The sequence below is a fragment of the Anguilla anguilla genome, chromosome 9, assembly GCF_013347855.1.
Source record: "Anguilla anguilla isolate fAngAng1 chromosome 9, fAngAng1.pri, whole genome shotgun sequence".
NCBI classification, from domain to species: domain Eukaryota; kingdom Metazoa; phylum Chordata; class Actinopteri; order Anguilliformes; family Anguillidae; genus Anguilla; species Anguilla anguilla.
This window is the reverse complement of record NC_049209.1, coordinates 22231049-22249249: the sequence shown is the minus strand read 5'-3', so window position 1 is coordinate 22249249 and position 18201 is coordinate 22231049. Positions and strand designations below refer to the sequence as shown.

The following is an 18201-nucleotide window of genomic DNA, read 5'->3' as shown; positions in this document are numbered from 1 at the left end:
GTCGCTGTTCAAAATAAGGAAGAGATGGCCACAACTACACATTTGCACTTAGGTGCTTTTTATTCAAAAGACCCATACCTCTACCGTGAATCCTTCTTGGACAAGCCTGAGGTCCTCCTAACACTAGGTGGCGCTGAGGCTGGCAACCCCCGCGGCCAATTCCGAGGAGCCTAATTTTTGGGGCAATGAAGCTAACCTGCCATGTGCTTCTCTTGGCTGGTTTCCCACAGAGACCAGGTTGCGATCTGCTGTGAAATCTGTCCCGAGTCATCAGAGCAGCTCATTCCATTGAAACGATGCTTGTTGACTAATTGAGGGGGGATTTTGGTTAGTCAATTTTGTAGGGTGCGTCGGGTCAGCTTATGCCCACAGGCTCAATCCAGGTTTGTGCGGTAACCGGTGTAAATGACAGTTTTTGTGTGTGCTGTTTATTTGAATTAGTTTTAATTTATTCTGCCAGGTGCCCTACTCCAGGGTGACTGAAGCATTAAATAATAAAAAATGTGGAACACAGATAGCAAGATGGAAACTGTAGTGCAGTTATGAAAACATGATGCCGCAAAGCAACAAGCTCATAGTCTTGATCCATATGTAGACACTCGCCTCGTGTGACCTGGGATTCAATTGCCCAACATTCCACTTCCTGCACTTTGATCCTGTCTCTGTAACCCTCTCTTCTTTCCTGTTGTCTGAATAAAGTGTAAAAATACAAGGTGTAGCTGGAGATGTGTAACAGGCTGAGGATTGGTTGAGTACACTCTCCTGGGGACCGTGTATGAGGTACTGACAGCCTTCTGGAAAGATCAGTACCTGAGATCTCCCAGCTCTGTGAGAGTAGACAGGAGGATCTTATGGTAAACCATGTCAAAAACTGTGGATAAATCAGGAAGATGGTATTCCATTATGAATATGAGGAAACTTGTCTGACAGAAAGACTGATCAACTAGTCGCTATGGCGATGAAACCCTCCATTACTGCTTAACCCTTCCATGACCACTTACATACAGGCCTGCAGGACTGCCAGCCACAGTTACCTCTGGCATGGTCAGAACTTGATACTAGACAATGGGATGCATCAATGCACTAAACCAGTGCTTCAGCAAGTCCTCCCATCTGATAGCAACGAAGCAAAACGAAAGAGCGGGATAAGAAAGCAAAACAAATGATTAGAAAGAAAGGGATCTGTAAGCGGTCTCTTTCAGGATTAATTTTTAAAGAGGATTTATACGGCAGAATCGGTGATCCTCGGGGGTAGTGCTGTTGGAGAGATGGGGTTGGTGGAATGTGAGTTGAAGTAGGTCAGATTCTTTCTGCAGTTTGCTATTTTATTAGCCTCTAAAATCATCACAGAATTTTTGTTATAAGCAGTAAATCTGAAGCCGGCAATATGGGCTGCAAGTATGGTGGTGATCAAAAGGAAGTAATTTAATTAGATCCATTTGCTCTTGAAAACCATTTGTTTCACATCTGGTCAAATATAAAACTACAGATATACAATAGATCTCCTTCTCACTTCCCAGTCAATCTTTTTCATTCACTAACAGTCAGTTACAGGTCATGTTGCTGACTGTTGGATAATAATAGATTCAGGTTGTACACACAGTATCGTTCATCTATTGCTATGAAACAACATCATACAGTGTTTGGAGCAAGAGTATTCCCTGCAGAGCGAAATAAAAATAAAAAACACAGTAGCTGTTTCAACCCCTGCTATTTTTAGAATACTTGTGGTTCATTAACAGTATTACTATTGTTTAGCAGTTGTACTTTCCACTGCAAACTATAATTGAAAGAGACTTGTAGTGAATATGCTGCTGCAGTTTAATTGGATGGCTTAATTTAGCCAAGCACCTACAGGTTTGCTGTACACTGTACACTTTTCTCAGCAAATATTTGGACTGTCATGTGGAGATATTGCCTGGTGATCTAGCTACATTAGGTTCTCAAAATCAGGAATTTCACCCCTGACAATATGGATTCCAGTGGATAATTGAAATATTTGCTATATTAGATATTTTTTTGTAAACTTTTATTGTATTTTATAGAGAGCTGTCATGGATGTATGAGAGCCTAAACTGTGTGTATCATGTATCAGTAATACTAAATACCAACATTAAAAAGTGTTAATTGTAATCTCCATAATGGAAACCATATTGACAAAATATGTCCATTCTTTCCACTTTAATTTCTACAATTCTATTAATGAATTTTTGTGTGAGATATGTTGCATTGTTATTTTTTAATTCATTGCAGTATATACAGATGATAACATATTGCAACACATTACTACAGTAAAATGCAAAAGTAGTGGGTCAGTGACACAAGTTTTGTGCTCCAGTGCTCTGGATTTCAAATAAAACAATGCATATGAGGATAAAGTGCAGACTGTCAGCTCTAATTTTAGGGTATTCATATCAGGTGATCCGTGTAGGAAATAAAGCCCTTTTAACACAAATGTCCCCTATTTTAGTGGAGTAAAAGTAATTGGCTACTTGGCTGCTGAGCTGTTTCTTGGCCAACTGTGTGTCTTTGCATCATTAGTTCATTCACAGGAAAGCTAACAAAAGGTCTTGATGTGTCTAGGTGTGGAATTTATATTTAGAGTCTGGTGCTGATGTCTCTCAACATGAGATCCGAAAAAGTGCCAATGCCAGTAAAACAGGCCACGAGGTTTCATAATCTGAATAAATTAATCAGAGACATTGCCAAAATATTGGGTGCATAAAAATCAACTATTAGATACATTGTTGGGAAGCAAAAATGCACTGGCGAGCTCAGCAATAGCAAAAGACCACTGTAGCGGATGACCAAAAAATACTTTCAGTTGTGAAGATAAGCCAGATTTTCAACCGTCACACTCCAGTATATATGACCTGTGGGTGCTGAATGTTGGCATAAAACAATATTGATATTGATATCGTTGTCTTGTCATATGGCACCAAGATACAGGTTGGTAGCTGAGTACTATTCTGAAGACGTTGTTGAATTGAAATGCCCCAAAGAAGGTCCTAAAGAAGCGTGCTTCTACTTTTAAAGAACAGTTTCCTCTGTAAGTCTCGCAAGACTTGTCATACTGTGCGCGGAATTACCTGGACAGCAGCTCAATTGGAATCACTGCAGGCGGCTGTGTAAGCACACTGCTTGAGAGCGCGCACATTACTCACACAGACAATCTTGCTGTTTTATTCTTTTCATTGAGAGCTAGACGATGTTTTACCCCTGATTACCTAAAAAAGGCAGAACTGTTGTCTCAAATCTCTTATTTTTTAAAGGGGACTCTGTCAAGATATGCCGTGTTGTGGTTTGCTATAGTGATAACGTGGTCCATCGGAATGAACCACTAAAAAACTTGTTGAATATCTAGTAATATCTTAACAGTTATACAGTCTTCAGCAGCCACTGAGTTCTAGAGCCAATTATCGTAGCAGCTTTTACAGCCGGTGCCTTCTAGAACTGAAAGTCAGCTCTTAATCAGTGTTGTCAGGAGCCAGTGCCAGTGATAATATAGGCTCTACAAGCAGGAAGTATAACTGCATAAGACAGGTAAGAGGTCATATGAATTTCTGTGCACAAAACTAGCAGACCTATATGTACATACACACAAACACAACCACCCACGCGCATACTCACACACAAATTGATCCATGTGTATCTCTGAAAATATTTGATTTCACGTAGTTGTCACCATGAAATGGTGAGGAATGATTTTTCTGTGCTTGTCAAAGCAATGAGCTATGTTTGTGTGTATGTGTGTGTGCATGTGTGTGTGTATCTGCGTACGTGTGTGTGTGTATGTGTGTGTCTGTGTGTATTTTTGTATGCATGTGTAGCCACTACCTCACAGTGGAAGAATTAAGGATGAAGCTAGCAGCAGTGATTAAGCCTGCTAGCAGGGTGTGGAGAGAGGCTCTCGGGGATGAAACAGCACGTTTAATAAGCCTCGCTGATCTCAGTGTGGGACAGGTTCCAGTGCACCACGAGGAAAAGAACCGCATGGCTAAAGCAGGCAGGACGTAAGAACGCACTCAGAGAAATCCACCGGGAAGGGAGAAGGGTACACCAGAGTGGAGCGTTCACAGGCCCAGGGAGGAAACGAGAAACAGGAGAGAGATTAAACGCTGGTTCAGCCTGGAAACAAAGAGTTCAGAGAAACAGAGACTGCTGCATGGCGCGGTTACAAAAGCAAGGCTGTCAGAAAATACAACAGAGAGGGACACTGGAGAACTGGAGAAGGAGGAATAAATAGCTCTCGAGCTGCAACGCTCCTGACTTTAAAGAGCCTGTGCAACATCACTTAGACAGCTAGCAGGAAGGAACGAACAGGAAGCTCTTTCAGCTGCATTTAAGTTGGTTTCCACCGTTAGTGGAGTGGTTAAGGAATTGGGATTCTAGCATAGACAGTGTGGGTTTAAACCCCAGGGGGGACACTATGATTCTACGCTTTGAGCAAGGTACTTAATTTGAATTACAACAATAAATGTCAAACAGGGGAACTGATATTCTTGTACCACCACGCAGCTGGAACCACACTGGCTTGCTTTGTTCATGTTTAGGTGCTTTTCTGTGCAAGCTCGACAATAACTGGACAATAACTCGGCCAGATTAGCTTTGTAACTGCATTGCACTTCAACTGTGCCACAGACAACACTGTTATTCAGTGTTAAGTAAACTGAGTTTATCCGAGTACAATACGGATCAATGATGTGAAAGGTGCTCAACAAACAGGAAATACGAGGTAGTTACAGCAGGAAAAGCAGAATTAAAGAAGAAATAAACTTATTACTTTTGTAATGAAATGAAGTGTTTGGGGAAAGCTTCAGCTGTGGCCTACAGATAAAGTCCAGGGGGTCATCTTGGATCTGGGCAGAGTTCTCGTCTCAGTCATTGAAAATGAAAGGTTTGACCAAATCAGCAAACAGATGACTGACTTGGTATTTACCAGGTGTTTAAAAAAAGTGTGTGGCAAGTGTGAATTTTTAATTGCATATCGTTTGCTGTTAAAAATAGCAGTTTTGCAGTACTTTTCAGCTCTGGCTGCAGGCAATGCAAGGGGGAAGTAATCTTAAAGGTAGTAAGTGAGCTCCTGCGTGAGCCAGCTCCACAGTAGAAACAGAAGAGAGGTTAACAGCCCAACTCAGTGTAAGAATGGGGCCAGTCTCCCAGTGCCCCAAAGGAATCAGTAAATTGTAGAGAGAGAGACTTTCCAAAGCACTGTTTAAGCAACTATGGAAAAAGAACTGTTTATTTATTTACAGATCAATTCCCATCTGCCTAAATGTACCAAAAATAAAAAGACAAATAAATATATAAATAATGAAAAACAAAGAAAAAAATCCTAAATACATTGAAGCAGTGTGTTCACCTCAGCTATGTGAATCTGATTTCCATAATTAACATAGCTGACTTAACTGACGATTATGTGCATTAATAAACCATCATACTTTCACCTTATCTGCATCCTCCTTTCCAGCTCTATTACCGCTTTGAAAATACATAGAACCCCGCTATGAACCCCAAGAGAGCTGGTGTGTGTGTTCTTTGGTGAGACGGTGTCCTGGGCAATGTGGCATGTATGCTTGAATTTCGGAATCAGCCCCCATATCTCACTCAGAGCTAGGTGCACAGACAGTGCTAGATTCTAAGTCATAAGGGACCTCGGAGTACCGTGTCAGGTAACAAGTCTCAAGAGACCTCTGAGTTTCTAGCAGCAGTTTTTAAGTGAAAGACTTCTGAGTACTGAGTTAGGTAACAGGTTTAAGTACCTCTGAGTCTCTAGCAATCGATTCTAAGTCGCAAGACCTCTGAGTACCAACCCAGATAACAAGTCTGAAGACCTTTGAGATTCTCATACTGTAAGTTAAAGACAAGTCCCCCTGACCTCTGGGACTCAGCCAGATGTGGGTGCTGGTGCCAGGCATGGACTCTGTGCCTAGCACCAACGCATACTCATCAGGTTATCTCTGGGTGCATCATGCTTTTATCGCACCTTTCCCTACTCTTACTCACAAAATCGACACATTCAACTTGAATTTCCTTGCCATGTGTTTGGAGGAAATAGTGTACACCCATGTAAAATCTTCCATTGGACATCTCCAGCAATTTGAAGAGTGGGGTTTATAAAACAGCCTCCAGAATGGGGCCAAAGTCATGGGCACAGAGGGAGATGCCCTCCACTTTGTATCCTGCAACCCTCCCAGCTGTTCCTTGTGCAGCAGTTTCAGCCACCATAGATAAATTAGTTTTGTCCAGGGTTCTCAAACTGCAGGTGTTCCAAGGTCCTCCACACAGTGAATCCGCTTCTCCACCTTGCACATGTTGTATGGGGTTTACTCTTAGGGATAGAAAAGGGACCTGCTCCTTCATTACCTCCCTGCTCCACACCAGCTGAGCAATAAAAGCAGTGCCCTGCGGTGACCGTGCACCCCTATACCCCTGTACACCTGTATCTATCCTCAGTGTATTGTCCGATTATACTGTGTCTTTTCGGACACATCCTGAGCTCTAAGACAGGAAGCCTACTAACCTACTTGCTTTGCCCCCCCCCCTCCTTCCCTCTGCATGTTAGAGAGAACACTCTTGGGTCTGGATCTTTTCTACATCTGGCTGAGAGACGTCAATGCTATCTCCCGGGTTAGCGCTAGGGCTACCACCCGGAATTCTGTCTCGAGTCACTGAGCTTACCTCCGTCTGCTCTGATCGGACTGCACTCTGGCCTCCACTGATGAGGGAGTGATTCCTGGACAGCTTATCAGTCCCACCCTTCAGTTTAAACCCCTGGATGTTGCAGAGCACAACACAGAGTAAATTTAATCAGTTCTGTTTGTTTTGTTCATTAAAAATACGGATGGCCCGCTGTCTGTGTGGAGATGTGTAAACTGTGGCGCATTGTAACATGCTGTGAGCGATGCAGACGCAGTGCGACTTATGCAACACTGCGACCTCAGATCAAGGGTGACTCTCTCCTCCATTTGTTGCTGTCGCCTCGGCGAGCCGCAGCACACGTTCAGTCAGATGCAGCGATGCAACAGACACCAGGACCAGCCAGCCTGCTGTCATGGCAACAGAAAGCATGTTTGAGCCCCCTCTATGGGACGACGGGCGATACAGTATATTCGACACGACGTCGGCTGAGAGAGGTTTCAGCCTGTCCCTCGTCCTGCCATTTCGCTGAGCGGGCTGTTGACTGCCCCCCTCCTTTCCCCGGTGTCTTTCATCGTAAACCTCGCGGAATCTCTTGAGGAAGAGACTTGGGCCCCGCTCGTTACTGCTTGTTGCTCTCCCTGATATAAACAATGAGGTCATCCCTTCCAGGGCTTGTTTTTCCAGCTTATGATGTCACCAGCAGCCAATCACCACATGATACTGCAATAGGTAGCATGAGAAGGGGGAGACTTTGGGTATACACTTGAGGGAGACATGTCTGGTTGCATCGTTCTCCTGTCATCATCATAATCATTATTATTATTATTTTTAAACAGCAATAATAATAATAATAATAATAATAATCTGCTGTAGATTGGTGGCAACCTGTCCAGGCTGTATTCCTACCTCTCACACATTGCATGCTGGGATAGGCTCCGGCAACCTCCCCCCGTGACTCTGAACTGGAATAAGCGGGTATAGATGATGGATGGATGGATGGATGGGTAATAATAATAATAATAATATAATAATAATAATAATGATACCATTGATTAATTTCTGATTGTGTGTTTCCTTGGAAAATGCATGTATGTTTATTTGTAAATTGTGGAAAATATTTAAATGGTTTCTTTCTTCTCTTAATTAATTTCTCTGAATTGCATGGAATTACAGGTGGCAATAATTTATGTTTTCTGACTTATGGGATGCATTTAGAGTGTACTTCACTGTGTATCAGGGTAGGATTGCTATGTGTGTAAAGTGTAAATGAGCCTGCTGAGGAAAAATTAAATGCTTTGTTTTTGATTGTAGTAGTCAGCTAGGCCTATACCGCAATGAATTATCTTTATCTTTATTCCCCATAAATGAACCCTTTCCAGGTCATTTCATATGGTTGTTATAAAAAAAAGTTGTTATTCTTTTCACTATTTGGCTGTAACCTTGTTACAAGGGCCTCTGTAATATTTTCAGGCTTAAGAAAATTTATCCTGATTTATCAAAGATTTCATGTTTGTGGTCAAAACATACAGAGTTTGATTAAATGAACACTCATCTGAATGGGATCTTCCCTCTCTATTCATTTGTAGTTGAATGCATCTTTGGATCACAGAATGAACTCTACTACAAGTAATCACTGAAGCAAGCTATGCTCTAGTAGACCTACATCACTGAGGACTGTTTTTAAATTATAATTGTTTAGTGTCAGAATTCAGGTCTCCACAATGCATCAAACAATATATGGTGAAAACAAAATGAAATCCAATTGAGTGATATGTTAAAATGTGTTACAAAGCTCAGACTGACTATAGGTGAGTTGGAAATCCTCCAAAGTGCATGCAGCCAACCATCGATTTATTTCACTCTGCAGTCCAATAGCTCAGCTGCAATCATTGGCAGTTCCCCACCTAGGAGCCAAACCTGCAACCTTCTGAAACCGGTGAAAACCTGTTTCCTTCACTGCACTACAGTCTCAGCACATTGTTTATATGGTCTGCCTTTCTTAGTCATCCTTTAGCGCGAAAGGTTGTTATTGATCCAGTGTAGCACGGGCAGCTTTTTAATGCACCCTGATCCTACCCCACTAATATAATGGGCAATGGACATGTTTTCAGGGGGCAATGATTTGCCCCCCATTGTGCTTTATGAGCATGTCTGATTGGTTTCTTCCTTGCTCTCCTAATTCTGATTGGTGGGAACGGACAGTATGCAACACAAGTCAATATTCACCAGAATGTGAACCAAAAGACATCCTTTATCTGTTGAGGCAGAAAGATTGACCTTTAACATTCCGATAGGTCAGCTTTAGGTAGGCCGTGTGTGTTTGTGTGTGGACTAACTACCAGTGAGTTTCTTGTTATAAAACCTTTCGGAACAAAAAAATCACCCTTGGGTCATTGGGCTTGTTAAATGACCAGCCTGGTGTCGTGTTGATGCTCTGGCATCGGCAGCAATAAAACACCATTAAAAAAGCATCAAACTTCACACTTTGCACACTAATGCACTTTACATTTTCCATACACTGTCAGGAAAGAGATAGAAGAGTGGTTTCTGGTAATTTAATCAGAACCCTGGCTGTTGCGCAAATGTCCTGTCAGGCTTGTTTAGCTCTCGACTCCTGTACAATGACTAGTGTTTCTCAAGAGAACACTTATTAGGTGCTTCTGTAATTAAACACAGTATTTTTGTTTCACAGAGTAAATCTTTTCACCCATGTGCTGGCCTCATCTGAATTGCATGCTAAAGTAACTCAAGAAGTGACAAGTGAAAAGGTGTATTTCAACCAGTTTGCATGCATCAGTAAAATTTTAACATCCTTCAGTCAAACAATGTGGGCCTGGTCCAATGGCTAAAGTGACATCCCTGACAATGGACGGCTATGGGTTGTCTGAGGGGTGAGGATTGAGTAAAAAATATGTTTGTTTTCTGAATCCAGTGGTTCCAACAGTCAGTGCCCTTGTTAAAATGTTTAGGACTCTGAATACTGAACACAAGTGGTATTGCATGCTAAAACCCTTCACAACCTACATATAAAATATATTTGACGTGATTTAATTAAATAATTATCATTGAAAATGACAATGATAAATTAAATCTCCAAATTTGTTGTTGGTAGGCCAGTGTACAGTAACCTGGTGGAATCAACCAGTAAGTCAAAACAAACTTATATATAAAGTCGATATCAGATTAAGTAATTTCAGTAAGAAGCAGTCAATTAGAATAACAATGAAAAGAGGAAAACCCTTCTTCACCAACCGCAAGACACAAGTTTTTCTTGTGCCCATCTTAAATGCCTAGCCCAGCAGGGATTGAGGGTGCTTGATTAGGTGATGCTGAGTTAAGGTGTGGAAAGGGGGTTAGGTACCTTTAATTTATGACAAGGACTGGCATATCTAAAAACTGTCAGTGTACTTATTAATTAAAATACTTATTAATTATGTTGTTGAAAGCAGGGCAGAGCACCATGATTTTATTATCGAAAGATTTTTTAGCCACTTTCTAACAAGACCAAACGGGAAAATGTTAGGAGGTAATTCAGCTCAGCTAATGAATACCTCTACAAGATGGAAATGTGTTCCTGCTTTTAACAACAGATGTGATGTTTGTAAATTACAACTCGCATGCCTCAACAACCAATTTTACATAGACATTAGGACTTTCAGTTGATTTCAATCGAATATCGTGGATTGGAATTCAAACTTACAATGGGAAAAAGGAAACTACAATCCTTATGACAATCCAGACCCGGACACCCCATAAATAGCTTTGTGTTCTGGTGTCTTCAGGGACAACTTTGCCGGAGGTGTGACCCATAGAGTGTATCAGTGTGACTTTCATTGGCGACATTCTTAGTAACAATATTATATTCTATAGGCCTCAAACAAGTTTGTCCTGTCCAATTACATTGTTTCTCACTCTAAGGCCATAAACTAAACACTAGATATCTCACAGGGTTTAATTCCCTTTTTTTGATGGATTGGGAATCTGCAATGAGCTAGCTTCCCAGTTCCAATCTATGAGAAAGTAACAACTAAAAACGTCCAAAGAGGCCATAAGTCAGAAGGTTATTTTTAAATAATGTCAAACAAGCATTTGGAGCATTTTCAGTTTTCAGTGTTCAGACATGGGAAACTATCTATGCACGTCACATTTCTGTGAAGCATATAAAACGGGCTGAAATGTAAAGACGCTGACATCATCATCACTTTGCTCAATGCAGTCCTCCTTGATGCCCCCATTCCAGGTGCCCACGGAAACAGAGAGGAGCCCCAGTTTGTGACGGCGCGCGCTGGAGAGAGCGTGATCCTGGGATGTGACGTGGCCCACCCCCTGAACGGCCAGCCCTATGTGGTGGAGTGGTTCAAGTTTGGAGTTCCCATCCCCTTCTTCATCAACTTCCGCTTCTACCCTCCCCATGTGGACCCAGAGTATGCTGGTAAGAGGCTCTGAACTTCTCTCTGTTGGCAGGCAGTCTCAGCGTTCAGAATTGCATGATTCACACTGACTCCCCACCTCCTGCTCCCATTCCCTGGGGCACGTGCAAATTTTAAAAGAGCTCTTGTTTGGAATATATTCTCAGATGTAGATGGAGGCCTGATACTTGAAGCTGTTAAACGTTTAGCTCTCTCTGCCAATGGAGTTTAATCCTATGAATCTACTTTCTGCCATCAAGGATCAATGCTAACGAATGCTTCGCAGCAGATTTAAAATATCAACCATTTTGTAAAATATTGCAATAAAGGCTTTCCAAGACATTCACTTTCCAAGAAATTAACAGCATCAAGAAAAAATGGTTTTATGTGCTAATCCACCCCGTAAGGGCATTTCACTTAGTTCACGCTCAAACCAATGCACATGCCGTCAGATTAATACCAAAATTTTTTTGGTTTTTGCAGAGAACCAAAAACAAACCACAATTTAAAATGAGTGTCCATGGGAAATAGTCCAAGAGCAGTGTAGTGTTAATTTAAATTTAAATTGTGCCAGTTCATATGCATGTGCGTTAATTACAATGCCCTCCCATGGAAATACACTCGCCCTGTCCCTTTAGCTAGAGGCATTTTACAGTTGATGTGCCACGTGCAATTAGGGAACAATAATCCCATTTGATTTGGGGGGCCATAGATTAGAGGCCGTCTGCATCAGATAAAGACCGAGCCCACTGGGACAGAGTGCTGAAACACTGCTCACCCTGTTTGTCACATCAAACCCCGCGCTTTCACTATTGTCAACATGAAAGGCAGCCCTTTTGAAAGGGGTGTTGGAACCCCTTTCAGAACCCTCCTCGAGAGGTTGGAGCACTGAACTCCTGCACCTGCAGGTCGTTGGGTCACATCCTGAGCGGCGACAGTTTTTATGGGAAAAGTGCTTATTCCTCGATTGCCTTGAAATATCAGCTCAGCTCAAACAAGCTGTGACTTTATGGTATCTGGCCTGTGTTCCGGATTTGGCTTTAATTATCATGCATCTTGGTATCGGAAGATTTTACTGGATCGGATAAAATCGAACCTGATAATACTTTTTAATTGAGTTTAAAAGGCATTATACACAGAACAATAACGGAGGAGCAAACCTGTTTCCAGTTTGATAATTTTTTAAATGACACTGTCACTTTTAATATTTTTTGCATGTTAATATTTATGTTTCTCTCCAGCTCAGTGCCCCTCTTTCCCTAAAGACAAATTAGGAATAAATGAAATAAAAGATAATACTGTGCAAATGTATTACAGAATGCTACCAGATGCCATGAAAGTGCATTGTTTTTGTTTTTAGCACATTCATGAAATATATAGCTATGTGTTTTATTTACTTTATGATAATTTTATTTTTGCATTTTAATATAATTTTTTACAAATAGGGATCATTAGAATGAGCTTCCCCCCCTAATTTCAAAGAGTAGGCACATTTTAAGCACAGGAAAAAGGCATTCTCCACTGCCCCTGGATGTCTGATTAAGAGCATTAAATGAGTATTTTGAAGTGGAGGAAGGGCCTTGCTTCTGAACGTGGCTTCACTTCCCTCCTTACACAACATATAGCAATCCAGTAATTCCTGGGTAGCTGCGAAATCTGTGAAGCTGAAGCCACAGCCACATCAACAAAGGGAGACATAATAGCTGTGAAAATAATAGGGCTAATGAAATGATTATACTGTACTTGTTGGCATAATCTGGTGTCTGTAGACAGACTGCAAGCTAATGATAGCTGGGCAGCCGATTAGAGTTCTCTGCCGTGAATAGAAGAAAAACGGGGAAATTGTGTTTTCTATGAATGTATGTATGTATGTTAAATCATAAAATGTACTCCAGTGATTTGAAGCAGAGACAATGTCAAATGTAAAACCATGGCAATTTTAGAAAACCAAAGAAGTGGTGATGGTTCTTAAGTAGTCGCTACAGACGGGGAGCGTGCTTTTAATGTCCGGTTCTCTCAGGGAATGTGAATGAGCTTGTCTGTTTTAATACTGCTGACAGAGCAGAGTGCATCTGTCTGTTTAACCTGCATCTTTGTCCTTCAAAATTTCCTTCCCTTTTTTACCAGCAGATCAGGTTCCCTCATTAAGTTAGCTTAAATAAAGTAGTTTAGGTCTGAAATGTACAATTGAGACACCACTATACATAGTTATTTCAGCCGACTTCATTTACTGTCGTCAACTCAGTCTGGTTAAGGGCAGAACACCACAAGGAACATCTGCAATTATCAGGAGTCTGTTTGCTCTAAAAACATTTTCATTATCAAAAGTGTCTCGAATTTCAAACTCTGAACAGAAATCAATTTCAAGCCCACATGAGGAGGCCTGACTCCCACAGCCATTACCCAAATAACACTAGCGTTATTCTGGGTGTACTATACATAACTACATGCTCTTTTCCGGCATCTCGATGCTTAGTTACGCCTCAGAACGTTGACTGCCTTACTGTATATCAGCATTAAATACAGTCGTGCATTTTCCCTGTTTCTGAATCAATAGCACATTCATGTGTGAGACAATCTCTCCCTTGTGAGCTGTAGCAAGACGCAAGACAAGGAGCCTGTCAAGAGGTCTGCTTTCCTGCTGCCGTCCATCTGGGGCAAACTTTAAATGTCCGTCCGCGTTGTGGCGCCCCCTCGCCACAGCCCAGCACGCAGCAGCCCCCGCACACGCGAGCAGTATTAAATGAGCAGCGTGAAAATTTCCCCTCTTTTTATTGCATGACCCCGATTTCCTGTGAACATGGAGGAATCTGTTTTGTTCCATCAGAGATTCCCTCACCCGCTGGATGCTGGGCACCAAGGCTGTGAGCGGGCGGCGGGTTGCGGGGGCTTGCCACAGCGGCTCTTTGTCTTGGGGGGCGCTGAACGGGGCACGGGAGACAGTGGGCAGGGAGAGCCTGGCTGTGAGAGAGGAGTCGCGCTCCCATTGGCCTGCTCCACATCCAGCACCGGCTTTGACCTGCCCCACCTCATCCACACAATGGTCTGATTATCAGGCTAGAGCTGAAGCAGGGGGCAGTGGGCTGGTCGTGGGCGGTTAATGGGGCACTGGAGGCTGTAGTGATGATGACATTGATGCTCCTTACATTTGTGCCAATTCATGTGCCTCACAGGAAGTTGAGTCAGATAGATAGATTGTATGACTGTCTTGCTTATTTTTTTCCAATCTCTGAATGCTAAGAGAAAAGTGATTGTGTTCTAAATGCTTCTTTGAACCTTCATAACCTTATTTTTCCATGGGCGTCACTCTAGCCACTCGGTCCACATTGCTTGAGAGATTGACAGACATGGATTACCAAAACCAAATGTTGTGTTGAATTGAGAAAGACCTTCCATCCTGAGTGTCCTCTATGCACAATTATTAATAAGGATCATTTGTGTCTGTGCGGATCAACGGCTGCACATTTAGGAAATGTAACCATTATAGAGTTAAGCCGTCAATGCCATCAACTGGCTCAATCAGTGGAGGTGAGTCCCGTAGCACTGGCTTTGTAGATTTGAACCTGGACTAGATCATTAACTGATAGGGCTAGGTGCTAAAACGTAACAATTATGAAATGTTTTTGAAGTGTATTAACAATCATCACTGCCACACAGAATATTGGCTTTCTTTCATCTTTTTCTTTAATCATACCTGATGCGGTAGTAAGCATCCACACTCCAGAGGGCATGTGAAATGCTTCCAGGGTAAAAACATCAGCACTGATATAGAGTGGGTGTTGTCAAGACAGCCAATCAGCCTCAAGCCTTGTAGCTTTTACTGTAAGTGATTGACAAACTTGATACAGTATATATGCCCAGCCCTATTAGCTGAATATGACCATATACAGTATTCACAGTGGAGAGACACAATCCTCTAGGGTTGCCGGGGTTTCAGGGAATCTGCCAGGCACCAAAAATACTTTTTGTCTGGCATAGGGGGTGTGCAGCTTCACCCAAATTAAAGAGCTATATCTATCCTGCTGCATTGTGTGGCCTGTATTGTGAAAAAGTCATTGTAGTGCTGTAGCTGCAGTGGCATGTGTGGGACAGAGATTCAAAACTGGGGAAATGGCGGGGGGGGGTGGGGGGTGGGGGGCTGTTAAAAAGGGGCAGTGCCATGGTGCAAGTTAAGCTCTCTCAGGCCTTTCCCATTGTAGTCCTGCAACCTCGACCACCTGATTTGATTTGCGTTTACTCGACCGCTGATTGGCCTGCAGCCACCCTAACCGCAACCCCTCGGCGCCCCGCCGCGCTAACTCTGTATGCTAGCAGAACGGCAGCCGCAGAGCCGCGGTCCTGTGCTCGCGCGCACAGGAAAAGCGGGGTTTGTGTTCAGCCTCAGCCGCTGCACAGCTTGAGCAGAGGCCCGTGTGCAGCAGGAGCTGAGGCTGATACCCTGGGCCAGGCGAAGCTGAGGCTGATCGCCACGGTGACCGGAGCGCAGGAGCGACTCGTACGGCGCGGTTAGCCCCCCTGCTGCGGTAAGAAGCGGCCCGCTGGACAAACTGCGGCCCCCGCAACCATTCGGTTTTTTTCTGTCTTTTTTTTTTTCTCCACTCCAATCCAATCTTTATCGGCCGTATAAAAATAGACTTGACTTTTAAAGCTCTCCTTTGTTACCGCCAGGCCGTGGCCTATTTCTCCTCCCGCGGTATTGATTTTCAGCACTTCAACCAAAAAAAAAAAACCCTGAAAAAATATACATTAAAAAAAAAAACTGACGCTTGCTTCCTCCCCCAGGTCTCTATGGTAGACCTGAGACCTGTCATAAACAGAGCCACACCTGCCAGGTCTCTATGGTAGACCTGAGACCTGTCATAAACAGAGCCACACCTGCCAGGGGGACAGCACTCTGAAGTTGATTAAAAACAGGATGGCATTTGCGCTGAGGCTTGATTTGGAGCAATTCATTATGTTCTATTATTTTGCACTTCCCGCATATGAGGCATTCTAAAGCCTTTTCTATTCTTCCTTGAATGCGGATGATTCCTGATCCTTTTCATGCCAGTGTGTAAGAATTTTGAGTTTGAAAAGAGGTGGTCTGCACATAACGATGCCTTCTGTACATATGGACTAGAAGATATAGTTATAACCAATGGTCACCTGGTACATTATTCATCTTTAAGGAATACCCAGCATCCCCCAGTATCCTGCCCAGGTGTGATGCAGACAGAAAAAATTTTGATATGCTTTTTTTTTTGTGTGAGAAACTTTCTGGTTGACATTTTACATGTACATGCCTGGATGATATGGGTTGATATTGAAAAAGTCTTGTCCAACTAACCTAAATAAGACTAGAGTTTTGGTGGATGCATCCAAGTTTTGGCAGCTCATACCATTTCAGAATGTGAATTGATGAATTAAAAATCATTGGATTTAACTGGTTTTAAATACTAAAACTGCCATAACATGAACAGTGGGCAACAATAAATCTAATAATGTAAAATACACACATTCATTTCACTACAGTATGTGAGGTGAATTAGTTCTTGCACCTCTGAATTTGGGATTCTGGAAAAATTCACTCACAGTTTGATGGTATGTAAAAATCAATCACATACAGTGGTGGAGGTCCAATTGTCCTAGTATGGGTGTACCTTTAATGTCCTGCACTTGCGTAATGGTTAGCGCTTCACCAAGCTCAACAGTTTCCATTATAAATTAACATTGTAATGGATTATCCAGTAGGCCGCTTATGCAGGAGTGCTGACACCGGTTATGATACTGATGGTTTAATTGGGATATGTGACCATATATGCTTTTGGGTCTGCTTAAAGATGTCCATACAGCAATGTAGTGACTTTTCTTTCATTAGGAAATACTTGACTAGAGTGGCAGGGAAAGTAGTGAGATGTGTATATCGGTCCAACTGTGTAGCTTTCAGCAAAATTAGAGTTCATTCATTCATGGCTAAGAGATTTATTCCAAGGGCATGGAGAAAAAATAAACAGAGCTGAGAGTGTCACTATGGAGCTACCAATTTCAGCTGGAGTACTTCTGAAAGCTCTTTGTTTATCTGATGCTGTTGGCTGCCATCTGCTGTGAAGCCTGCCAGAGCGATCTCAGACAGTCAAATTTGCCTTTCTCTGCTCCCCCCCCCCCCCCCGTCGCCCCCCCTCACCCCCCACTCACACACCCCTCAAAAAAAAGAATAGACAATGTCACTTTTGACATTATTGCCAGCCTTACGCCCACAGTGGTGGATTTTCTTGCGTCTGTTGTCCATATCTGTCTGATTTTTTGCATCGGGTACCCGTATCTCTCTCAGAATAATGCACCTGATGTTAGCGAAGCTGTTCAACACCTTTCTTGCCATTCTGTTACCTCAGTCCTCCGTCCTTGCTTCTCTGCCTGGAAGAGGTTGACCACAATCATTCCCATGTCTAAGCATGTCTGCTACATTTCCCTGGACTTGGGGAACATTATTTACTCAGTGCATTATTGAATTTCCATCCAGTATTTATGTTGCCAATGCTCCATGTTCAGGGAGACCTTCCTGCAGTTTCTTACTTTTGAAACAGAATCAGCTGGTGCATATGCAGATAAAACATTATTTTAGAACTTATGTGGAAGAATTAAGCTGAACGCCTGCATGCTGTTTAAAATTATTATTATTTTTTTTATTTCTTAACATCACAGGACTCAGCCATTTGTCTTGTCCACCACAGTAGCTTTGTTGAGGTCTGTGGGCCATCGACTCGGTCATTGGAAGGTGACCGTTCCTGACCCCTAGTTCTGTTCTCTCCCCTGCGCAGGTAGAGCCAGCCTGTACGGCAAGTCCTCGTTGCGGATCGAGCAGGTGCGCTCTGACGACCAGGGCTGGTACGAGTGCAAGGTCCTGATGCTGGAGCAGCAGTACGACACCTTCCACAATGGCAGCTGGGTGCACCTCACGGTGAACGGTGAGCAAGCCCTCCGAACGTCATCGTCCTCACTGCGTGACCAAAGAATCTCACTAGTGAGCGCTGAACGCAATGCAGGATGTTAAGCCTTTTGTAATTCGTCACCAGTGGTGATTTTTGCATGTGCACGCTACGAGCGGAAGCAGTCGCCCGTCTGTGAGGGTATTTCGCCGACCGGGGAACGACCGTCGCCGAGTGCGGCACTC

At 42.9% G+C, this 18201-nt stretch overlaps 1 protein-coding gene across 7 annotated transcripts in view; it reads left to right on the top strand.

The window, feature by feature from the left end:
* Positions 1 to 18201, top strand: part of igsf9bb (immunoglobulin superfamily, member 9Bb) — a 134285-nt gene that overhangs the window by 31045 nt on the left and 85039 nt on the right. For all 7 annotated transcript variants that reach the window (XM_035433321.1, XM_035433318.1, XM_035433320.1 and 4 more), the window contains exons 2-3: positions 10883 to 11074; positions 17849 to 17995. In XM_035433321.1, the coding sequence (XP_035289212.1) occupies positions 10883 to 11074; positions 17849 to 17995 (339 nt within the window). The remainder of the gene's footprint in view (positions 1 to 10882; positions 11075 to 17848; positions 17996 to 18201) is intronic.